Source organism: Cherax quadricarinatus, chromosome 13, assembly GCF_038502225.1.
Source record: "Cherax quadricarinatus isolate ZL_2023a chromosome 13, ASM3850222v1, whole genome shotgun sequence".
Classification (NCBI taxonomy): domain Eukaryota; kingdom Metazoa; phylum Arthropoda; class Malacostraca; order Decapoda; family Parastacidae; genus Cherax; species Cherax quadricarinatus.
The window spans coordinates 33,913,845-33,935,752 of NC_091304.1; the positions used below are offsets into that span (position 1 = coordinate 33,913,845).

The 21,908-nt window shown below is 40.3% G+C and overlaps 1 protein-coding gene across 3 annotated transcripts in view; it reads right to left on the reverse strand.

Annotated features, from left to right (window-relative positions):
• The window catches only part of LOC128688722 (1-phosphatidylinositol 4,5-bisphosphate phosphodiesterase-like), a 224,259-nt gene that overhangs the window by 179,125 nt on the left and 23,226 nt on the right, over nt 1-21,908 (reverse strand). The window contains exons 5-7 of one of the 3 annotated variants that reach the window (XM_070084641.1): nt 21,464-21,722; nt 4,539-4,730; nt 2,733-2,886 (exon numbers count right to left, since the gene is read on the reverse strand). In XM_070084641.1, the coding sequence (XP_069940742.1) occupies nt 2,733-2,886; nt 4,539-4,730; nt 21,464-21,722 (605 nt within the window). Of the gene's footprint in view, nt 1-2,732; nt 2,926-4,538; nt 4,731-21,463; nt 21,723-21,908 lie in introns of all 3 variants that reach the window. The other 2 variants (XM_070084640.1, XM_070084642.1) reach the window with 2 other exon arrangements.

The following is a 21,908-nucleotide window of genomic DNA, read 5'->3' on the forward strand; positions in this document are numbered from 1 at the left end:
GAAAACGGGGTTGCATGAATTACAGTACATATGGAGGGTAACATCAGTATTTTACATTCTAGCACTGCCAGAGACATAGCAGTACAGTACTGTATACGGGTTTATCTTTACATTCTTTTTTTCTTTAAGGGTGATGTATGAAGCTGAGTTTGAAATTAAAGTGTTTTGGGGGCAGATTTAGGGTTTAAACAATAAAAATAGGCATTTATAGGCATTTTTTTTAACCGTGTCCAGAATTCGCAGTTTTTCCAAATTCATGGGTGGTCTTGGAACGTAACTCTCGCAAACTTGGGACTACTGTATACTCGCACCTTGACTACCGCATCAAAGCATGGAGACAACACTTCCAGAAAATAATCATACCACAAAAAAAAAAAAAATCCAACAGATAATAAAAATCATCCCAAAAGTAAGTCAGCCTGCCCACCAACAGAAAAAACTGAGGTCTGCATACCACTTACTGAAAGATGCATACCACTTATAGAAAGAGGTTTAACATTACAGGTCTCCCTCCACATTCGCGAGGGTTAGGGGATCAAGAATCTTGCTAATGTTGAAAAATCGCGAATGTTTGGTGGACAAATATATTGTGGGGAAATATAACAACATTTACTTAGCCTAACAATACTGTTTCCTTAACCTACTGAACCATGATTAATCATAAAACACATGAAAACATTGTAAAATATTGTACTAGTGCCAGCCCTTTGGTAAAGAAGGTGAGAAAGCCTATAGAATTCAAGAAAGAACTCGTAGCAGAGTACCAAAGTGGAGGAGGAAGAGAGGAGAATGTGCCTTCTTCAGTAATTCTACGATATGTACGATATTAAAACAGCACGAGTTGATAAAGGCTATAGCGCCAGCCAGCGATAGTGTAACAATAACAGTGTAGAAAGTAAGTTAAGCGATTAATTGATAAAAAAAGGACAGCATGAACCTAACTCCTCCAATATTGTTGGAGTTATATAGGGCGATTGACAACACCACCGCCTCTGCTGCCACTTTCACCACCACTATGTAAGGCTTATGCCAGTGATATTCACTAATTTTTGCAAGAGAGCCACTTCGGTTAAACACATTGACTGAGAGAGCCGCAGCTACTGCAAGTTAGCGTAACTCAACTAAATTAAGTAGTACTGAGCTGCTAGTGCAATATAGTAAATGAGAAAAATTAGACATGGTAATATTAGTCTGCATATCTTGTTATTAATAGCAAAATAAAGACCAAACTTACTCAATGCTGCGATGCGCGGAAGTGTGCTAGCTGCTGCTTAACTCTTGTCATGTTTAACCACAAATTGATCCATCATAACGGACACTACTTGACTGCACTTTGGTTTCAAGTAAAACTAGCCCATCGCAGCTAGCTTCCACAAGCAGCAACAGTTAAGTCATTACTTTCATATGTGTTGCCGCAGTCTCAAATATCTGTTGCCTATTTTCAAACACAAATCTCCAAGAGTAACGAAATATGTCCAGTCTCCCCCAAAAGCTGGAACTCAACTGATTCAGTGAGACCACCGACGCCTAGAGCTAGACGTGTCCCTGATCAGTTTCCCGTAGTGGACACGTATGATTTCTGTACGACTAGGGTAGGGATGTTAGAATGTTATTTCTTACTGTGACTTCGTCTTCCATCTCACCTCATGAAAATATGTATCTTACTTGAAAATTATTTTTCTATATATTTTTTTTATTAATTAATTTATATATTTTTCGAGAGCCGTGAATTGAATCATCGCGAGCCGCGCAATGAATACCACTGGCTTATGCTCTCAGTGGCTCTTATACACCCAACAACAACAACACAGTTACACTCATGATATACTTAATGACATTTTATTCATTCTAGAGTATATGTCATGTTTCTATGTTATTAATATTGCTTATTATATCATATTAGATGAATTGTGATAGATAAATTAGCCATAGAGTTGATATTAGTGTCATATTGAAGGACTATCTTGTCCTATCTCCAAACAAACTCTGCCACCGCCACAATTCCTAACATATGTAACGATATATTTTAAATATGATTGGGTGGCTGGGCAGTCGCAAATGTTTGAAGCCCGCGAAAGTGGAACTCGCAAATGTGGAGGGAGACCTGTATACAAAATGCAAACATTTCAAGTCCAATGAACTACAGTGCTGGACAAACAGGAGGTTCTTCCATTCCCAAAGTAATAAACCTATAAACAGTGTACTTATAAGACATGTACACCAAGGCTGTAACAGGTCAAGAGTCCCATGATGAAACTTATCTAAAGAAAAGAGGGAACTCTGCACAAGCCAAGGAAGTATTTCCCACCACAAGACCACTGATTCAGAGCCTTTAGAACCAGATAAATATAGTATTTAGTGTACAGGATCTTTACTGAAGCTATGGAACTTAAAACACTGCCAACTGTCTACATAATTCAAGAATGAAATTGGATAATAATGTACAGTATAGGCAAAGTGTATAACTCTGTACAGAACAATGAAATGAGTAAACAGTGACAACTAAAACAGTGTATATCTAAAATCTAACTCAACGAAACATACTGGTAACAAGAAAAAGTTATACATGAAATGCAGAAAGGGTGCAAAAAAGAGTGATGTGCAACAAAGATTTCAAGTGGGTTAATTGCAGTCTCTAGACTTTATTCTTTCTGAAGAATATAGCTCTTCAAAATGGAAAGCACAACAAAAAAACTCATGCAAGAAAGCACCACAGTAGAAAGCAAGGTTACCTTCTGCCACATCAAACCCCTGAAACTTGACTGGCTGGCAGTAGTTGACGTAGGAAGAGAGGACAGGGTGGACGTGGGTGGTGGCGCCCGTGTACTGGTAGTAGAGGAAGGCTCGCTCCTCGGCCGTCAGGGGCTTATCATCTTCTAGCGAGGGCTGCGACACAGGGGTGGTGATGGTAGTGCACGAGTTACTCTACAAGGGACAGAGAAGGAGACAGAGGCTGGAGAGCTGAGGCGAGACGAGCTAGGGATAAGGGTGAAGAACTTGGTGCTGGCATGGCTTTTGTCTCTCTAGCCTTGGTAAAGGGTAAAGGGTGCCTTCACAGCATCAGGTAGTTGGAATTTGATACATTTACAGGCAACAAATATACCAATTTAATCAAGAAATTTTATTATAAATATAAAAAAGTAGTATCAAATATCATGCTGTACAATAAGATTAGAAATAACTGCCCACAAATAAACAGGGGATCATACAAGCACTAGAAAGGGAAGGAGGTTGAAGGTTGAAGGACACTGGCTACACCTACTGGCTGAGGAGTGCAATATGACTAAGATTCTTACAAATTTTTGCTTGACCACCAGAGAGCTGTTTATACAATTTGTGCCTATCTCAGGTGTGGATATATATTGGATCTAATCCTGACAAGGATATTTATTATGTTAAAATAAGATTGAAATTATGTGGATGAACAAAAACTAAATTAGTACTAAGGAATTAATTTAAATTAGTAGTGTATTTGTATGGCACGGGTTACCATAGAATTTATGTATCCAAGCAGTTATGAAAAAACTATAATGAATAATGCTGAGATCAACCTCAAAGATACTTGTGTTTAGCAAAGCTCAAAACACTTATTCATTCATGTTAGGTAACAGCATATCCTAGGATTTAAAGTAAGGGTGGAGACACTTTAGAAATAAATGTGGGGATTAGAGTATGGATAAGAATTTAAAAGGAAACTGAGGAATAAAAGGAAAGCTGCAGATTTAGCTAGATTAGCTTGTTCATGAGTTAGATTTAGACCAAGAAAGAATAGAAAAGTTCCTTTAAAAAATTAAAACCAAATTGAAAGATCATTTACATCTTTACAGGCAACAACAAATTATGAATTATATTTAGTTAATAATATTTAAAGTAATGAATTCTTCAAAGTAAAAGAGTATTTGTAAGGTGATACAGTATTAAAAAGTCGAATTACTTAATTTCAAACAAATAAGCCACAATGTTGCTCTTACAGTGCCTGACACTAATAAGGTCAAGATAATTGCTACTATTATGGATTACATGGCATTTTTATACTGAAATTGCACTCTGATGAAATGGTGACAAGAAAGCATTTGTTCATAAAATATAAAAACAATATAATGAAAGACAGTAACACAAATACAGTTCATTAACATCTTCCCTGAAAAGAATGTACAAATTCAGAATTGTAATGTATCTTCTGATTAAATACAAGTACAGGAAGACTGCGCTTATACGGCATGTTAGGTTCCAGGCTAATGCAGTAAAGCAGGACCTTCCTGTATATCAACACACACTACCACTAAGATCCCTACCTTCACTCATGCTCTCAACCTTAATAATTAGTTCCCTGCATGTACCTACGGCTCTCATTAAATTTCTACTTTTTCTTTGCTCTAATTAATAAATCTTCTGCCAGCTTAACATTTTTATCAGTGATTCTGACATGTTTACTTATATTTAGTTGAAACACCTGTAATATTGTTACAAGAAAAAGAAAACAAAGCATTTCTAAATTTCTTATGAAAAGACAAGACATTCAGTGTTGCTTGTCTTACCTTAGGGTCCTTTGGCTGTGGGTTAGCCTGTGATGCATCTTCCTTAGCATCGTCATCATCCACAAGATCTAACTGACCCTTCAGGAATAATTCTAGCTCCTGTTTTTCCACCTCAGGCTTTAGGCGCTTGTTTTTAATTAGAATCTTGCGCTTGAGCTGATTAGGCGATGGAAGAGGGATGCCAGGGAGAAGCTGCAAAAATTCAAACCAAGTCTGGATGAGGAACAATAACTAAGCTTTCTGCACTATTACTTAGTGATCAAAATTTCAGATATTATGACAGAACACAGGCAGGTCTTGAACTTTCCACAGAATGGAGCTCATGAATGCCAAGTTATATCCCAATATCATTACTGATTATGAGATACAGTGGACCCTCCGATTTCGACGATCTCTGTTATCACTGATTTCAGTTTTGGCCAAGTTTTTTTGCCGATTTTTGGCTCCGTTTTCATCGAGCATATGGAACCTGTCCAGTGCTGAGCATGCAGACAAAACCGCCTCCCACACCATTCTCAGCCAGTGTAGTGTTGTTTCTCGGTGAGTGAACATATCCTGCCTGGTCATACGAAACATTTCGTAATAATCCATTGTTTTTGCCACTTGTTTTTTGTGTGTGACTGCTAAATAAGCCAATATGGCCACAAAGAAAGCCCCTAGTGCCAGTCCCTTGGCAAAGAAAGTGAGGAACACCATAGAAATGAAAAAAGAAATCCTAAGCAAAAATGAAAATGACATACACATTGCTGAATTCCGCAGGATGTACAGGAAGTCACCGTCAACAATCAGCTCCACTGTGACAAAAAAGAAAAGAAATCATAGAAGCTGATGCTGCGAAAGGGTTGAATGCGATAACCAAACAGAGATCCCAAACAATTGAAGAAGTGGAGAGATTGTTGTTGGTGTGGATCAGAGAGAAAGAGTTAGCAGGAGATAGTGTTGTGCAGTCAATTATTTGTGAAAAGGCAAGACCGTTACATGGCGACCTCTTAATGAAACTGCCTGAAACAAGTGCTGATGTAGGTGAATTTAAGACCAGCAAAGGCTGGTTAGAAAAATTCAAGAAGCGAGGTGGCATACACAGTGTTGTAAGGCACGGCGAGGGTGCCAGTTCAGACAAACAAGCGGATTAAAAATTTGTGCGGGAATTCAAATGTTATGTAGAGGCTGAAAAATTCAAACCCCAACAAGTGTTCTACTGTGATGAAACAGGCCTGTTTTGGAAGAAAATGCCAAAGAGGACCTACATTATGCAGGAGGAAAAGGTACTTCCAGGACACAAGCCTAAGAAAGACAGGCTAACTGTCTTGTTGTGTGGTAATGCTAGTGGGGATTTCAAAGTGAAGCCTTTACTGGTGTATCACTCTGAAAATCCCAGAGTGTTCAAGAAAAACAGTGTTGTCAAAAGTAAATTGTGTGATGTGGAAGGCAAACAGTAGGGCATGGGTCACAAGGGAAATTTTCCTGGAATGGTTTAATAAAGTGTTTTGCCCCAGTGTGAAAAAATACCTCCTGGATAACAAATTGCCACTCCAGTGCCTCCCGTTAATGGACAATGCTCCTGCTCATCCTCCAGACTTGGAAGACCAATTTCTAAGGAATTCAGTTTTGTAACAGTGAAGTTTTTTGCCTCCTAATACCACTCCTCTCCTTCACCCCATGGACCAGCAGATCATTGCAAACTTAAAAAAACTGTACACCAAAGCAATGTTTCAAAGGCGCTTTGAGATAACCTCGAACTTTGAATTGACCCTAAGAGAGTTCTGGAAGAATCACTTCAATATCTTCCACTGCACAGGCCTTATAGATAAGGCTTGGCAGGGAGTGACTTCCAGGACAATGAATTCTGCTTGGAGAAAATTCTGGCCAGTGTGTGTCCAAAAGAAGGATTTTGAAGGGTTTGAGGCTGACCCTGTCGGCCCTACACCTGTTGTGCAATCAACTGTGGCATTGGGGAATTCCATAGGGTTGGATGTGAGTTTGGAGGATGTGGAAGAGTTGGTGGAGGACCACAATGAAGAGCTAACCACTGATGAGCTGCAAGAGCTTCATCTGCAACAGCAACTGTCCACAGCTGAGGAAATTGTTTCAGAGGAGGAGGAAGAGAGAGGAAAGAAGGTACCTTCTTCATAGATTAAAGAGATTTATGTAATGTGGACTAAAGTGCATTCATTTGCGGAGGAACATCACCCTGAGAAACCTGTTGCAATCCGTGCTGGTGACTTTTACAATGACAATGCCATGTCCCATTTTAGGCAAATCTTAAAGAGATGCCAGAAACAGACCTATCTGGACAAATATTTTGTGCGACAGGGATCCAGTGACTCTCAAGCTAGTCCTAGTGGCAGTAAAAAACAAAGGAGGGAAATGACCCCAGATAAGGACTTGGTACCTAGAGTCCTTATGGAGGGGGATTCCCCTTCCAAACAATAACCTATCTTCCCTCTCCCCTCCTCCCTGTCTTCCTCCCAGCAACAACAGCCTTCAATAAAGGTAAGTGTCATGTTTAATGTTCATTCTTTTGTGCATGTAACTATCTTTAAAGTAAAAAAATTTTTATGTTGATACTTCTGGATGTCTGGAATGGATTAATTCCATTTATATTATTTCTTATGGAGAAAATGGTTTTGGTTTTGGCCGATGGCTCAGGAACGGATTAAACACAAAAACCGAGGGTCCACTGTACTAGGATTACATTACCTCCAAGCAGCTTTCACCTTCATTGTGCCAGCTCTCATCACAACCACCACCACATACAGTGGACCCCTGCCTTACGAACGCATCGTGTTACATTAAATCTGCCATATGAAGCATTTGAATGCAAAATTTTTGACTCGCCTCATGATAAAAAACTCGCCTTACATGACTCGTCCGGGACACGTCCCACGTGTGGCTTCAGCACCAGTGTTTACAAGCCAGCCAGTGCAATTGCATCTACACATACATTCGGCACATTTCACATTATCTCAGTGTTTTTAGTGCTAGTAACTGCAAAATAAGTCACCATGGACCCCAAGAAAGCTTCTAGTGCCATCCCTGTGGTAAAAAGGGCGAGAATTAGTATGGAATTGAAAAAAGAGATTAAGGAAATGTGTGCAAAGTGGGTTGAACTGCAAACCTTTATGGATGAAAATCACCCTGACGCAGCTACTGCAAGTCGTGTTGGCAACCTGTACAATGACAATGTTATGGCCCATTTTAGGAAAGTCTTAAAGGAACGGGAGGTACAGAGCACCACGACTATGGTGCTCTTCGCACCTACTGCTAGGCTGAGGGACTGATTACCTCATCTTCTGTACAGAGTTCTCCTGTCTTCAAGTTATGTCCTGGAATTTGTATTGATAAAGCCACTGGATGGCGAAACGTCTACAATAAAGATGCCCAGATGTTGCACATGTGTCTCAATTTCATCTTGTCAGTACTGTATGCCTTTCTTGTACATACTACAAGTACGTACATGTACAAGTTATACAGGCCTAGATGACATCAACAACATACCACTATATATAAAGCTGCTTGTTATGCTGAGCATTTCAGGCAAATTAGTTCAGTTTTGTTCCAGGATGTGACCCACACCAGTCGACTAACACCCAGGTACCCATTTTACCGATGAGTGAACATAGACAACCGGTGAAAGGAAACAAGTCCAATGTTTACACTTCTTCGCTGGGAATGAAACCTGGACCCTTGCCGTGTGAAGCGAGAGCTTTTGCCAGCAGGCCAGAGGGAATACTCTGATACATAAAAATATTTAGCCTAATAATTCATGCTTGATGTAACTGCTTTATAGAAAGCTAAAGATAACTGAAATAATTTATATCTCATAACTTCACTATTCCTAGGCAGTAGGTTGGTAGACAGCAACCACCCAGGGAGGTACTACCGTCCTGCCTCGCAAGTGTAAAACGGAAACCTGTAATTATTTTACATGATGGTAGGATTGCTGGTGTCTTTTTTGTCTCATAAACATGCAAGATTTCAGGTACGTCTTGCTACTTCTACTTACATTTAGGTCACACTACATATACATGTTTTCTTTTTTTTTTTTCAACAAGTCGGCTGTCTCCCACCGAGGATAGGGTGACCCAAAAAGAAAGAAATTCCCCAAAAAGAAAGAAATTCCCCAAAAAGAAAGAAATTCCCCAAAAAGAAAATACTTTCATCATCATTCAACACTTTCACCTCACTCATACATAATCACTGTTTTTGCAGAGGTGCCCAGATACAACAGTTTAGAAGCATATATAAAGATATATCCTAGGTAGTAGGTTGGTAGACAGCAACAGCCCAGGGAGGTACTACCATCCTGCCAAGTGAGTAAAAAACGAAAGCCTGTAATTGTTTTACATGATGGTAGGATTGCTGGTGTCCTTTTTTCTGTCTCATAAACATGCAAGATTTCAGGTACGTCTTGCTACTTCTATTTACACTTAGGTCACACTACACATACATGTACAAGCATATATATACACATCCCTCTTGGTTTTCTGCTATTTTCTTTCTAGTTCTTGTTCTTGTTTATTTCCTCTTATCTCCATGGGGAAGTGGAACAGAATTCTTCCTTTGTAAGCCATGCGTGTTGTAAAAGGCGACTAAAATGCCGGGAGCAAGGGGCTAGTAACCCCTTCTCCTGTATAAATTACTAAATTTGAAAAGAGAAACTTTTGTTCTTCTTTTTGGGCCACCCTGCCTTGGTGGGATACGGCCTGTTTGTTGAGAAAAAAAAAATAAAGATATATAACATATCCCTCCAAACTGCCAATATCCCAAAACCCTCCTTTAAAGTGCATTGCCGGCTAAATAAAAATAACCAGTTTCCCTGAATCCCTTCACTAAATATTACCCTGCTCACACTCCAACAGCTTGTCAGGTCCCAAAAACCATTTGTCTCCATTCACTTGCTGGAAGTCCAAGCCCCTCACCCACAAAACCTCCTTTATCCCCTCCCTCCAGCCTTTTCGAGGATGACCCCTACCCCACCTTCCTTCCCCTACAGATTTGTACACTTTCCATGTCATTCTACTTGGATCCATTCTCACTAAATGACCAAACCACCTCAACAACCTCTCTTCAGCCCTCTGACTAATACTTTTATTAACTCCACTCCTTCTCCTAATTTCCACACTCCGAATTTTCTGCATAATATTTACACCACACATTTTCCTTAGACAGGACATCTCCACTGCCTCCAACTGCCTCCTCGTTACAGCATTTACAACCCAAGCTTCACACCCATATAAGAGTGTTGGTACCACTATACTTCCATACATTACCTTCTTTGCCTCCATAGATAATGTTTTTTGTCTAAACATATACCTCAACATGCCACTCACCTTTTTTCCTTCATCAGTTCTATGGTTAACCTTATCTTTCATAAACTCATCCACTGACATGTCAACTCCCAAATATTTGAAAACATTCACTTCTTCCATACTCCCTCTCTCCAATGTGATATCTAATTTTCCTTTATCTAAATCATTTGATACCCTCATCACCTTACTCTTATCTATGTTCACTTTCAACTTTCTACCTTTACACACCTTCCCAAACTTGTCCACTAACTTTTGCAACTTTTTTTTGGAATCTATCATAAGCACAGTATCATCAGCAAAAAGTAAATGTCTCAATTCCCATTTTGTATTTGATTCCCCATAATTTAATCCCACCCCTCTCCCCAACACCCTAGCATTTACTTCTTTTACAACCCCACCTATAAATATATTAAACAACCATGGTGACATTACACATCCCTGTCTAAGACCTACTTTTACTGGGAAGTAATCTCCCTCTCTTCTACACACCCTAACCTGAGCCTCACTATCCTCATAAAAACTCTTTACAGCATTTAGTAACTTACTACCTATTCCATATATATTTGCAACATCTGCCACATTGATCCCCTATCCACTCTATCATATGCCTTTTCTAAATCCATCAATGCAATGAAAACTTCCCTACCTTTATCTAAATACTGTTCACATATATGCTTCAATGTAAACACTTGATCTACACATCCCCTACCCACTCTAAAGCCTCCTTGCTCATCCGAAATCCTACTCTTAACTCTAATTCTTTCAATAATAACCCTACCGTACACTTTTCCTGGTATACTCAGTAAACTTATTCCCCTATAATTTTTACAATCTCTTTTGTCCCCCTTCCCGTTACATAAAGGAACTATACAAGCTCTCTGCCAATCCCTAGGTACCTTCCCCTCTTTCATACATTTATTAAACAAAAATACCAACTCCCACTTTGTGTGTGATTCTTTATCTTTTAACTCCACGCCTCTTGCCAAGACCCTCGCATTTACTTCTCTTACAACCCCATCTATAAATATATTAAACAACCACGGTGACATCACACATCCTTGTCTAAGGCCTACTTTTACTGGGAAAAAATTTCCCTCTTTCCTACATACTCTAACTTGAGCCTCACTATCCTCGTAAAAACTCTTCACTGCTTTCAGTAACCTACCTCCTACACCATACACTTGCAACATCTGCCACATTGCCCCCCTATCCACCCTGTCATACGCCTTTTCCAAATCCATAAATGCCACAAAGACCTCTTTAGCCTTATCTAAATACTGTTCACTTATATGTTTCACTGTAAACACCTGGTCCACACACCCCCTACCTTTCCTAAAGCCTCCTTGTTCATCTGCTATCCTATTCTCCGTCTTACTCTTAATTCTTTCAATTATAACTCTACCATACACTTTACCAGGTACACTCAACAGACTTATCCCCCTATAATTTTTGCACTCTCTTTTATCCCCTTTGCCTTTATACAAAGGAACTATGCATGCTCTCTGCCAATCCCTAGGTACCTTACCTTCTTCCATACATTTATTAAATAATTGCACCAACCACTCCAAAACTATATCCCCACCTGCTTTTAACATTTCTATCTTTATCCCATCAATCCCGGCTGCCTTACCCCCTTTCATTTTACCTACTGCCTCACGAACTTCCCCCACACTCACAACTGGCTCTTCCTCACTCCTACAAGATGTTATTCCTCCTTGCCCTATACACGAAATCACAGCTTCCCTATCTTCATCAACATTTAACAATTCCTCAAAATATTCCTTCCATCTTCCCAATACCTCTAACTCTCCATTTAATAACTCTCCTCTCCTATTTTTAACTGACAAATCCATTTGTTCTCTAGGCTTTCTTAACTTGTTAATCTCACTCCAAAACTTTTTCTTATTTTCAACAAAATTTGTTGATAACATCTCACCCACTCTCTCATTTGCTCTCTTTTTACATTGCTTCACCACTCTCTTAACTTCTCTCTTTTTCTCCATATACTCTTCCCTCCTTGCATCACTTCTACTTTGTAAAAACTTCTCATATGCTAACTTTTTCTCCCTTACTACTCTCTTTACATCATCATTCCACCAATCGCTCCTCTTCCCTCCTGCACCCACTTTCCTGTAACCACAAACTTCTGCTGAACACTCTAACACTACATTTTTAAACCTACCCCATACCTCTTCGACCCCATTGCCTATGCTCTCATTAGCCCATCTATCCTCCAATAGCTGTTTATATCTTACCCTAACTGCCTCCTCTTTTAGTTTATAAACCTTCACCTCTCTCTTCCCTGATGCTTCTATTCTCCTTGTATCCCATCTACCTTTTACTCTCAGTGTAGCTACAACTAGAAAGTGATCTGATATATCTGTGGCCCCTCTATAAACATGTACATCCTGAAGTCTACTCAACAGTCTTTTATCTACCAATACATAATCCAACAAACTACTGTCATTTCGCCCTACATCATATCGTGTATACTTATTTATCCTCTTTTTCTTAAAATATGTATTACCTATAACTAAACCCCTTTCTATACAAAGTTCAATCAAAGGGCTCCCATTATCATTTACACCTGGCACCCCAAACTTACCTACCACACCCTCTCTAAAAGTTTCTCCTACTTTAGCATTCAAGTCCCCTACCACAATTACTCTCTCACTTGGTTCAAAGGCTCCTATACATTCACTTAACATCTCCCAAAATCTCTCTCTCTCCTCTGCATTCCTCTCTTCTCCAGGTGCATACACGCTTATTATGACCCACTTCTCGCATCCAACCTTTACTTTAATCCACATAATTCTTGAATTTACACATTCATATTCTCTTTTCTCCTTCCATAACTGATCATTTAACATTACTGCTACCCCTTCCTTTGCTCTAACTCTCTCAGATACTCCAGATTTAATCCCATTTATTTCCCCCCAATGAAACTCTCCTACCCCCTTCAGCTTTGTTTCGCTTAGGGCCAGGACATCCAACTTCTTTTCATTCATAACATCAGCAATCATCTGTTTCTTGTCATCCGCACTACATCCACGCACATTTAAGCAACCCAGTTTTATAAAGTTTTTCTTCTTCTCTTTTTTAGTAATTGTATACAGGAGAAGGGGTTACTAGCCCATTGCTCCCGGCATTTTAGTCGCCTCATACGACACGCATGGCTTACGGAGGAAAGATTCTTTTCCACTTCCCCATGGACAATAGAAGAAATAAAAAAGAACAAGAGCTATTTAGAAAAAGGAGAAAAACCTAGATGTATGTATATATATATATGCATGTGCGTGTCTGTGAAGTGTGACCAAAGTGTAAGTAGGAGTAGCAAGATATCCCTGTTATCTTAGCGTGTTTATGAGACAGAAAAAGAAACCAGCAATCCTACCATCATGCAAAACAGTTACAGGTTTTTGTTTCACAGTCATCTGGCAGGACGGTAGTACTTCCCTGGGTGGTTGCTGTCTACCAACCTACTACCTATGTTGGTATTTTTGTTTAATAAATGTATGAAAGTGGGAGTTGTCACAGCTGCTCTTTGCTGATGACACTGTGCTCTTGGGAGATTCTGAAGAGAAGTTGCAGAGATTGGTGGATGAATTTGGTAGGGTGTGCAAAAGAAGAAAATTAAAGGTGAATACAGGAAAGAGTAAGGTTATGAGGATAACAAAAAGATTAGGTGATGAAAGATTGAATATCAGATTGGAGGGAGAGAGTATGGAGGAGGTGAACGTATTCAGATATTTGGGAGTGGACGTGTCAGCAGATGGGTCTATGAAAGATGAGGTGAATCATAGAATTGATGAGGGAAAAAGAGTGAGTGGTGCACTTAGGAGTCTGTGGAGACAAAGAACTTTGTCCTTGGAGGCAAAGAGGGGAATGTATGAGAGTATAGTTTTACCAACGCTCTTATATGGGTGTGAAGCGTGGGTGATGAATGTTGCAGCGAGGAGAAGGCTGGAGGCAGTGGAGATGTCATGTCTGAGGGCAATGTGTGGTGTGAATATAATGCAGAGAATTCGTAGTTTGGAAGTTAGGAGGAGGTGCGGGATTACCAAAACTGTTGTCCAGAGGGCTGAGGAAGGGTTGTTGAGGTGGTTCGGACATGTAGAGAGAATGGAGCGAAACAGAATGACTTCAAGAGTGTATCAGTCTGTAGTGGAAGGAAGGCGGGGTAGGGGTCGGCCTAGGAAGGGTTGGAGGGAGGGGGTAAAGGAGGTTTTGTGTGCGAGGGGCTTGGACTTCCAGCAGGCATGCGTGAGCGTGTTTGATAGGAGTGAATGGAGACAAATGGTTTTTAATACTTGACGTGCTGTTGGAGTGTGAGCAAAGTAACATTTATGAAGGGATTCAGGGAAACCGGCAGGCCGGACTTGAGTCCTGGAGATGGGAAGTACAGTGCCTGCACTCTGAAGGAGGGGTGTTAATGTTGCAGTTTAAAAACTGTAGTGTAAAGCACCCTTCTGGCAAGACAGTGATGGAGTGAATGATGGTGAAAGTTTTTCTTTTTCGGGCCACCCTGCCTTGGTGGGAATCGGCCGGTGTGATAATAAAAAAAAAAAATAATAAAAAAAAAAATACCAACCACTCCAACACTATATCCCCCCCTGCTTTTAACATTTCTGTAATGATCCCATCAGTTCCATATTGTTTTACTCACTTTCATTCTACGTAATGCCTCACACACCTTCCCCACACTCACATCCTGCTCTTCTTCATTCCTAAAAGATGTTGTGCATGAAATTACCTCCCCGATTTCTTTACTGACATTTAAAAGTTCCTAAAATATTCCCGCCATCTACACAATATCTCTAGCTCCCCGTCTACTAACTCCCCTACTCTGTTTTTAACTGACAAATCTATTCGTTCCCTAGGTTTTCTTAACTTGTTTATCTCACTCCAAATTATTTTCATCAAAATTTCTTGACAGTGCCTCTCCCACTTGATCATCTGCTCTCCTTTTGCACTCTCTCACCACTCTCTTCACCTTTCTTTTACTCTCCATATACTCTGCTCTTCTTATAACACTTCTGTTTTGTAAAAACCTCTCATAAGCTACCTTTTTCCCTTTTCTCACACCCTTTACTACATCATTCCACCAATCACTCCTCTTTCCTCCTGCACTCACCCTCCTATAGCCACAAACTTCTGTCCCACATTGTAATACTCCATTTTTAATACTATTTCAACCCTCTTCAACAGCCCCATTACTCATACTTGCACTAGCCCACCTTTTTGCCAATAGTTGCTTATATCTCACCCTAACTTCCTCCTCCCTTAGTTTATACACTTTCACCTCTCTCTTACTTGTTGCCATTTTCCTTTTGTCCCATCTACCTCTTACTCTAACTGTAGCTACAACTAAATAATGATCTGATATATCAGTTGCCCCTCTATAAACACGTACATCCTGAAGCCTCCCCATCAATCTTTTATCCACCAATACATAATCTAACAAACTACTTTCATTACATGCTATATCATACCTTGTAGTATACATATTTATCCTCTTTTTCATAAAATATGTATTACTTATTACCAAACCTGTTTCTACACATAGCTCATTTAAAGGCACCCCATTTTCCTATAGCCCTGGCACCCCAAATTTACCTACTACTCCCTCCACAACATTTTTACCCACTTTGGCATTAAAATCCTCAACCACAAGTACTCTCACACTTGGTTCAAAACTCCCCACACACTCACTCAACATTTCCCAAATTCAATCAATCAATCAATCAATTAATCAATTAATCAATCAATCACACACACACACACACACAAGGTAATCAGGCTAAGGAAGGAAGGAGGAGAGACAAGAAATGACCGTGAAGTATGTGAGGAACTCAACAAGAGATTAAAAGAAGTGTTCACAGAGGAGACAGAAGGGGCTCCAGAAAGACAGAGAGGTGGAGCACACCACCACCAAGTGCTGGACACAGTACACACAACCGAGGAAGAAGTGAAGAGGCTTCTGAGTGAGCTAGATATCTCAAAGGCAATGGGGCCGGATAACATCTCTCCATGGGTCCTGAGAGAGGGAGCACAGGTGCTATGTGTACCTCTAACAACAATATTCAATACATCTATCGAAACAGGGAGATTGCCTGAGGCATGGAAGACAGCAAGTGTAGTCCCAATCTTTAAAAAAGGAGACAGACATGAAGCACTAAACTACAGACCAGTGTCACTGACATGTATAGTATGCAAAGTCATGGAGAAGATTATCAGAAGAGTGGTGGAACACCTAGAAAGGAATGATCTCATCAACAGCAGCCAACATGGTTTCAGGGACGGGAAATCCTGTGTCACAAACTTACTGGAGTTCTATGACATGGTGACAGCAGTAAGACAAGAGAGAGAGGGGTGGGTGGATTGCATTTTCTTGAACTGCAAGAAGGTGTTTGACACAGTTCCACGCAAGAGATTAGTGCAAAAACTGGAGGACCAAGCAGGGATAACAGGGAAGGCACTACAATGGATCAGGGAATACTTGTCAGGAAGACAGCAGCGAGTAATGGTACGTGGCGAGGTGTCAGAGTGGGCACCTGTGACCAGCGGGGTCCCACAGGGGTCAGGCCTAGGACCAGTGCTGTTTCTGGTATTTGTGAATGACATGACAGAAGGAATAGACTCCAAAGTGTCCCTGTTTGCAGATGACATGAAACTGATGAGAAGAATTCATTCGATCGAAGACCAGGCAGAACTACAAAGGGATCTGGACAGGCTGCAGACCTGGTCCAACAATTGGCTCCTGGAGTTCAACCCCACCAAGTGCAAAGTCATGAAGATTGGGGAAGGGCAAAGAAGACTGCAGATGGAGTACAGTCTAGGGGGCCAGAGACTACAAACCTCACTCAAGGAAAAAGATCTTGGGGCGAGTATAACACCAGGCACATCTCCTGAAGCGCAAATCAACCAAATAACTGCTGCAGCACATGGGCGCCTAGCAAACCTCAGAACGGCATTCCGACATCTTAATAAGAAATCGTTCAGGACCCTGTACACTGTGTATGTTAAGCCCATATTGGAGTATGCAGCACCAGTTTGGAATCCACACCTAGCTAAGCACAAAGAAACTAGAGAAAGTGCAAAGGTTTGCAACAAGACTAGTTCCAGAGCTAAGAGGTATGTCCTACGAGGAGAGGTTAAGGGAAATCAACCTGACGACACTAGAGGACAGGAGAGATAGGGGGGACATGATAACAACATACAAAATACTGAGAGGAATTGACAAGGTGGACAAAGACAGGATGTTCCAGAGATGGGACACAGCAACAAGGGGACACAGTTAGAAGTTGAAGACACAGATGAATCACAGGGATGTTAGGAAGTATTTCTTCAGCCACAGAGTAGTCAGGAAGTGGAATAGTTTGGGAAGCGATGTAGTGGAGGCAGGATCCATACATAGCTTTAAGCAGAGGTATGATAAAGCTCACGGTTCAGGGAGAGTGACCTAATAGTGACCAGCGAAGAGGCGGGGCCAGGAGCTTGGACTCAACCCCTGCAACCTCAACTAGATGAGTAGGTGAGCGCACACACACACACACACACACACACACACACACACACACACACACACACACACACACTCACTCACTCACTCACTCACTCACTCACTCACTCACTCACTCACTCACTCACTCACTCACTCTCACTCTCACTCTCTTCTACAGGTGCATAAATGCTTACTGTAACTCACTTTTCACATCCAACCCTTATTTTACTCCACATAATCCTTGAATTTATACATTTATATTCCTTCTTTTCCTGCCATAACTTATCCTTCAACATTATTGTTACTCCTTCTTTAGTTCTAACTCTATTTGAAACCCCTGACCTAATCCCATTTATTTTTGCCCGGTGAAACTCTCCCACCCCCTTCAGGTTTGTTTCACTTAAAGCCAGGACATCCAGCTTCTTCTCATTCATTAACATCCACAATCATCTCTTTCTTATCATTCGCAAAACATCCACGCACATTCAAACATCCCACCTCGACTGTTTTCTTCTTTTTCTTTTTAGTAGGCTATACAGGAAAAGGGGTTACTAGCCCATTGTTCCTGGCATTTTAGTTGACTTTAACAACATGCATAGCTTACAGAGGGAAGACTCTTATTCCACTTCCCCATGGATATAAAAGGAAAAGCAATAAGAACAAAAACTATTAAGATAAAATCAAAGAAAACTCAGATGAGTGTGCATACATAAACGTGAACATGTATGTGTAGTGTGACCTAAGTGTAAGTAGAAGTAGCAAGACGTATCTAAAATCTTGTGTGTTTATCAAACAGAAAAAAGACACCAGCAATCCTTTTCTTTCTTTCAACGCACCAGCCGTATCCCACCGAGGTGGGGTGGCCCAAAAAGAAAAGCAGAAGTTTCTCGTTTTAAATTTTAGGCGACTAAAATGCTCCCGGCATTTTAGTCGCCTCTTACAACACGCATAGCTTACGGAGGAAGAATTCTGTTCCACTTCCCCATGGAGATAAGAGGAAATAAACAAGAGCAAGAACTAGAAAGAAAATAGAAGAAAACCCAGAGGAGTGTGTATATATATGCTTGTGCATGTATGTGTAGTGTGACCTAAGTGTAAGTAGAAGTAGCAAGATGTACCTGAAATCTTGCATGTGTATGAGACAGAAAAAAAAAAAAAAACAGCAATCCTACCATCATGTAAAACAATTACAAGCTTTCGTTTTACACTCATTTGGCAGGACAGTAGTACCTCCCTGGGTGATTGCTGTCTACCAACCTACTACTACAATATGTGTACAGTGGTCCATCAATTATCGTCCTTAATCCATTCCTGGAAGTAGGACTATTATCGAAATAGACGATTTTCGAATCAATTTTCCCCATAAGAAATAATGTAAATCCAATTAATTCATTCCAGACACCCAGAAGTATCAACAAAAATTTTTTTTTTTACCTAAAAGATAGATTTACATGCACAAAAGAATGAACATTCAACATGAAGGCTGTTGTTGATGAATGGAAGACAGGGAGGAGGAGAGAGGGAAGAGAGGTTATTGTTTGGAAGGGGAATCCCCCTCCATAAGGACTCTAGGTCACTTCAGGGGTCACTTCCCTAGCATAAATATAGATTTACATGCAGAAAAAAATGCCAAATAAATGTAAAGCACTAATAAAATGTATAAATGAACATTGGTAATAGTGGTAGTTGATGAGTGGAAAGGTCTGCCTAGTAGGGTGATCAAAGCTAAAACATTGAGTAGTTTCAAATTTAGGTTGGATATATACGTAAGTGAGAGGGGTTGGATTTGAGTCAGACTTGCACCTGAGCTTATTGTTTGGGTAGCATTTGTTCTGTTAGTGGGTTGGATTTGTGAAGGACCAGCCTAGTATGGGCCAGCAGGACTACTGCAGTGTTTCTCCTTTCTTATGTTCTTATTGGAGACTTGTTTGTGTGAGGGAGGGATGGCAAGTTAATTGTTGGAGAATATGACACTAATATCAACTCTATGGCTTATTTATCTATCTCAATTCAACTAATATGACATAATAAACAATATTAATAACATAGAAACATGGAATACAGTGGACCCCCGGTTAACGATATTTTTTCACTCCAGAAGTATGTTCAGGTGCCAGTACTGACCGAATTTGTTCCCATAAGAAATATTGTGAAGTAGATTAGTCCATTTCAGACCCCCAAACATACACATACAAACGCACTTACATAAATACACTTACATAATTGGTCGCATTCGGAGGTAATCGTTATGCGGGGGTCCACTGTATATTATAGAATGAATAAAATAAGTCATTATGTATGTCACGAGAGGTGTTGTGTTGTGTTGTTGTTGGGTGTACAAGGGCCACTGAGAGTAAGCCGTCCATAATGGTGGTGAAGCAGCAGCTGAGGCGGCGGTGCTTTCTGTAGCCCTATATAACTCCAACAACATTGGAGGAGTTGGTAGAATCACTAAATCACTAAAAAAAGAACCCTCTACCACCATCACTACCACCTTCTACCACTATTACAACTGTTACCACCATCACTACTACCTTCTACCACCATCACTACCACTATCACAACTGCTTCCACTCTACCACAACCACCTTTGTATTTTTCTACAAACTTTTTCATAAATTATATGTGTTTCTCACATTCTTTACCAAATGGCTGGCACTAGAAGCTTTCTTTGGAGCCATGGTAGCTTATTTAGCACTTGCAAGCACTAAAATCAATGAAATACTGTATTATGAAATATTTCGTAGGAGCAAGTGAGAAGACCGTCGCTCACTGGTAAACACTGGCTGCGAAGGCAGGCCCAGGCGGCTCAGAGCGTGAGTACGCGTCCCGGACGAAGGACGATTAGCGAGTTAACGGACCATTTGAGAGCCAATGTTTAGACGAAATAACGGAACTATTTCCAAAATGGACGACTTTCAGGCCGGACGATTATTGAGGGACCACTGTATAAGTATATATGTATATACACACCCTAGGTAGTAGGTTGGTAGACAGCAACCGCCCTGGGAGGTACTACCGTTCTGCCAAGTGAGTGTAAAATGGAAGCCTGTAATTGTTTTACATGATGATAGGATTGCTGGTGTCTTTTTTCTATCTCATAAACATGCAAGATTTCAGGTACATCTTGCTACTTCTACTTACACTTAGGTCACACTACACATACATGTACAAGCATATATATACACACCCCTCTGGGTTTTCTAATATTTTCTTACTAGTTCTTGTTCTTCTTGTTTATTTTCTCTTATCTCCATGGGGAAGTGGAACAGAATTCTTCCTCCGTAAGCCATGCGTGTTGTAGGAGGCAACTAAAATGCCGGGAGCAAGAGGCTAGTAACCTCTTCTCCTGTATATATTACTAAATGTAAAAGGAGAAACTTTCTTTTTTCCTTTTGGGCCACCCCGCCTCGGTGGGATACAGCCGGTGTGTTGAAAGAAAAGAAGACCCCTCTGGGTTTTCTACTATTTTCTTTCTAGTTCTTGTTCTTGTTTATTTCCTCTTATCTCCATGGGGAAGTGGAACAGAATTCTTCCTCCCTAAGCCATGCGTGTCGTAAGAGGTGACTAAAATGCCGAGACCAAGGGGCTAGTAACCCCTTCTCCTGTATATATTACTAAATTTGAAAGGAGAAACCTAAGTTTTTCGTTTTGGGCCACCCCACTTCGATGGAATACGGCTGGTATGTTGATAGTAGTATATACACACCCCTCCGAGTTTTCTTTTACTTTCTTACTAGTTCTTGCTTTATTCCTCTTATCTCCATGGTCACGTGGAACAGAATTCTCCCTTCATAAGCCATGTGCATTGTAAGAGGCAATTAAAATGCCGAGAAGAAGGGGCTAGTAACCCCCTTCTCTTGTATACATAGCTAAATTTAAAAAGAGGAACTTTTGTTTTTCTGTTTAGGTCACCCTGCCTTGGTGGGATATGGCAGGTTTGATAAAAAAAAAAACTTCACCATTATATATTAATGCAGCTTCTCATTTTTAATTAAGAAAAAAATATACCACAGTTCAATAATTGCAAAATCAATACATGCACTGTATTACTGAATGAACAATAGAGAAATGAATGAGTGGTTGTATGAAAAGTAGTGGGAACTTACTGGACTATCAGGCAGGGGCTCCTTTGAGAGTAGATCACCAAAGTAGTCATCACAGTATTTTGCTAACTTGTATTGCTGCTTCTTGCAGCAATGATTCTCAAATGATAGAATAACTGGATATTCTGAGGTAACAAAAGCACAGTCACGAATAGCAATGATAGCTTCCTTAAAGAGAATGTCTGTGCACATGGCCTTCCCGTGAGTGATGATAGGTTCTTCATCTTCACCTTTACCATCCCAGCAATCAAGTTCTACACACCTGTGGGTATAGAGTCACACTAGAGTGGTGTACAAACAAGGTGATATTGAGGCAATAGCAAAACTGAATTCAGAAAACTCTTAGTGCTGCCTCTGTGGCTTCAGGGCCATTTATGTTTATATAAAATAATACAGTATGAGGCAAGTAAGATCTAACTGTTACTTGGTAGTAATACAAAGTGGTTTT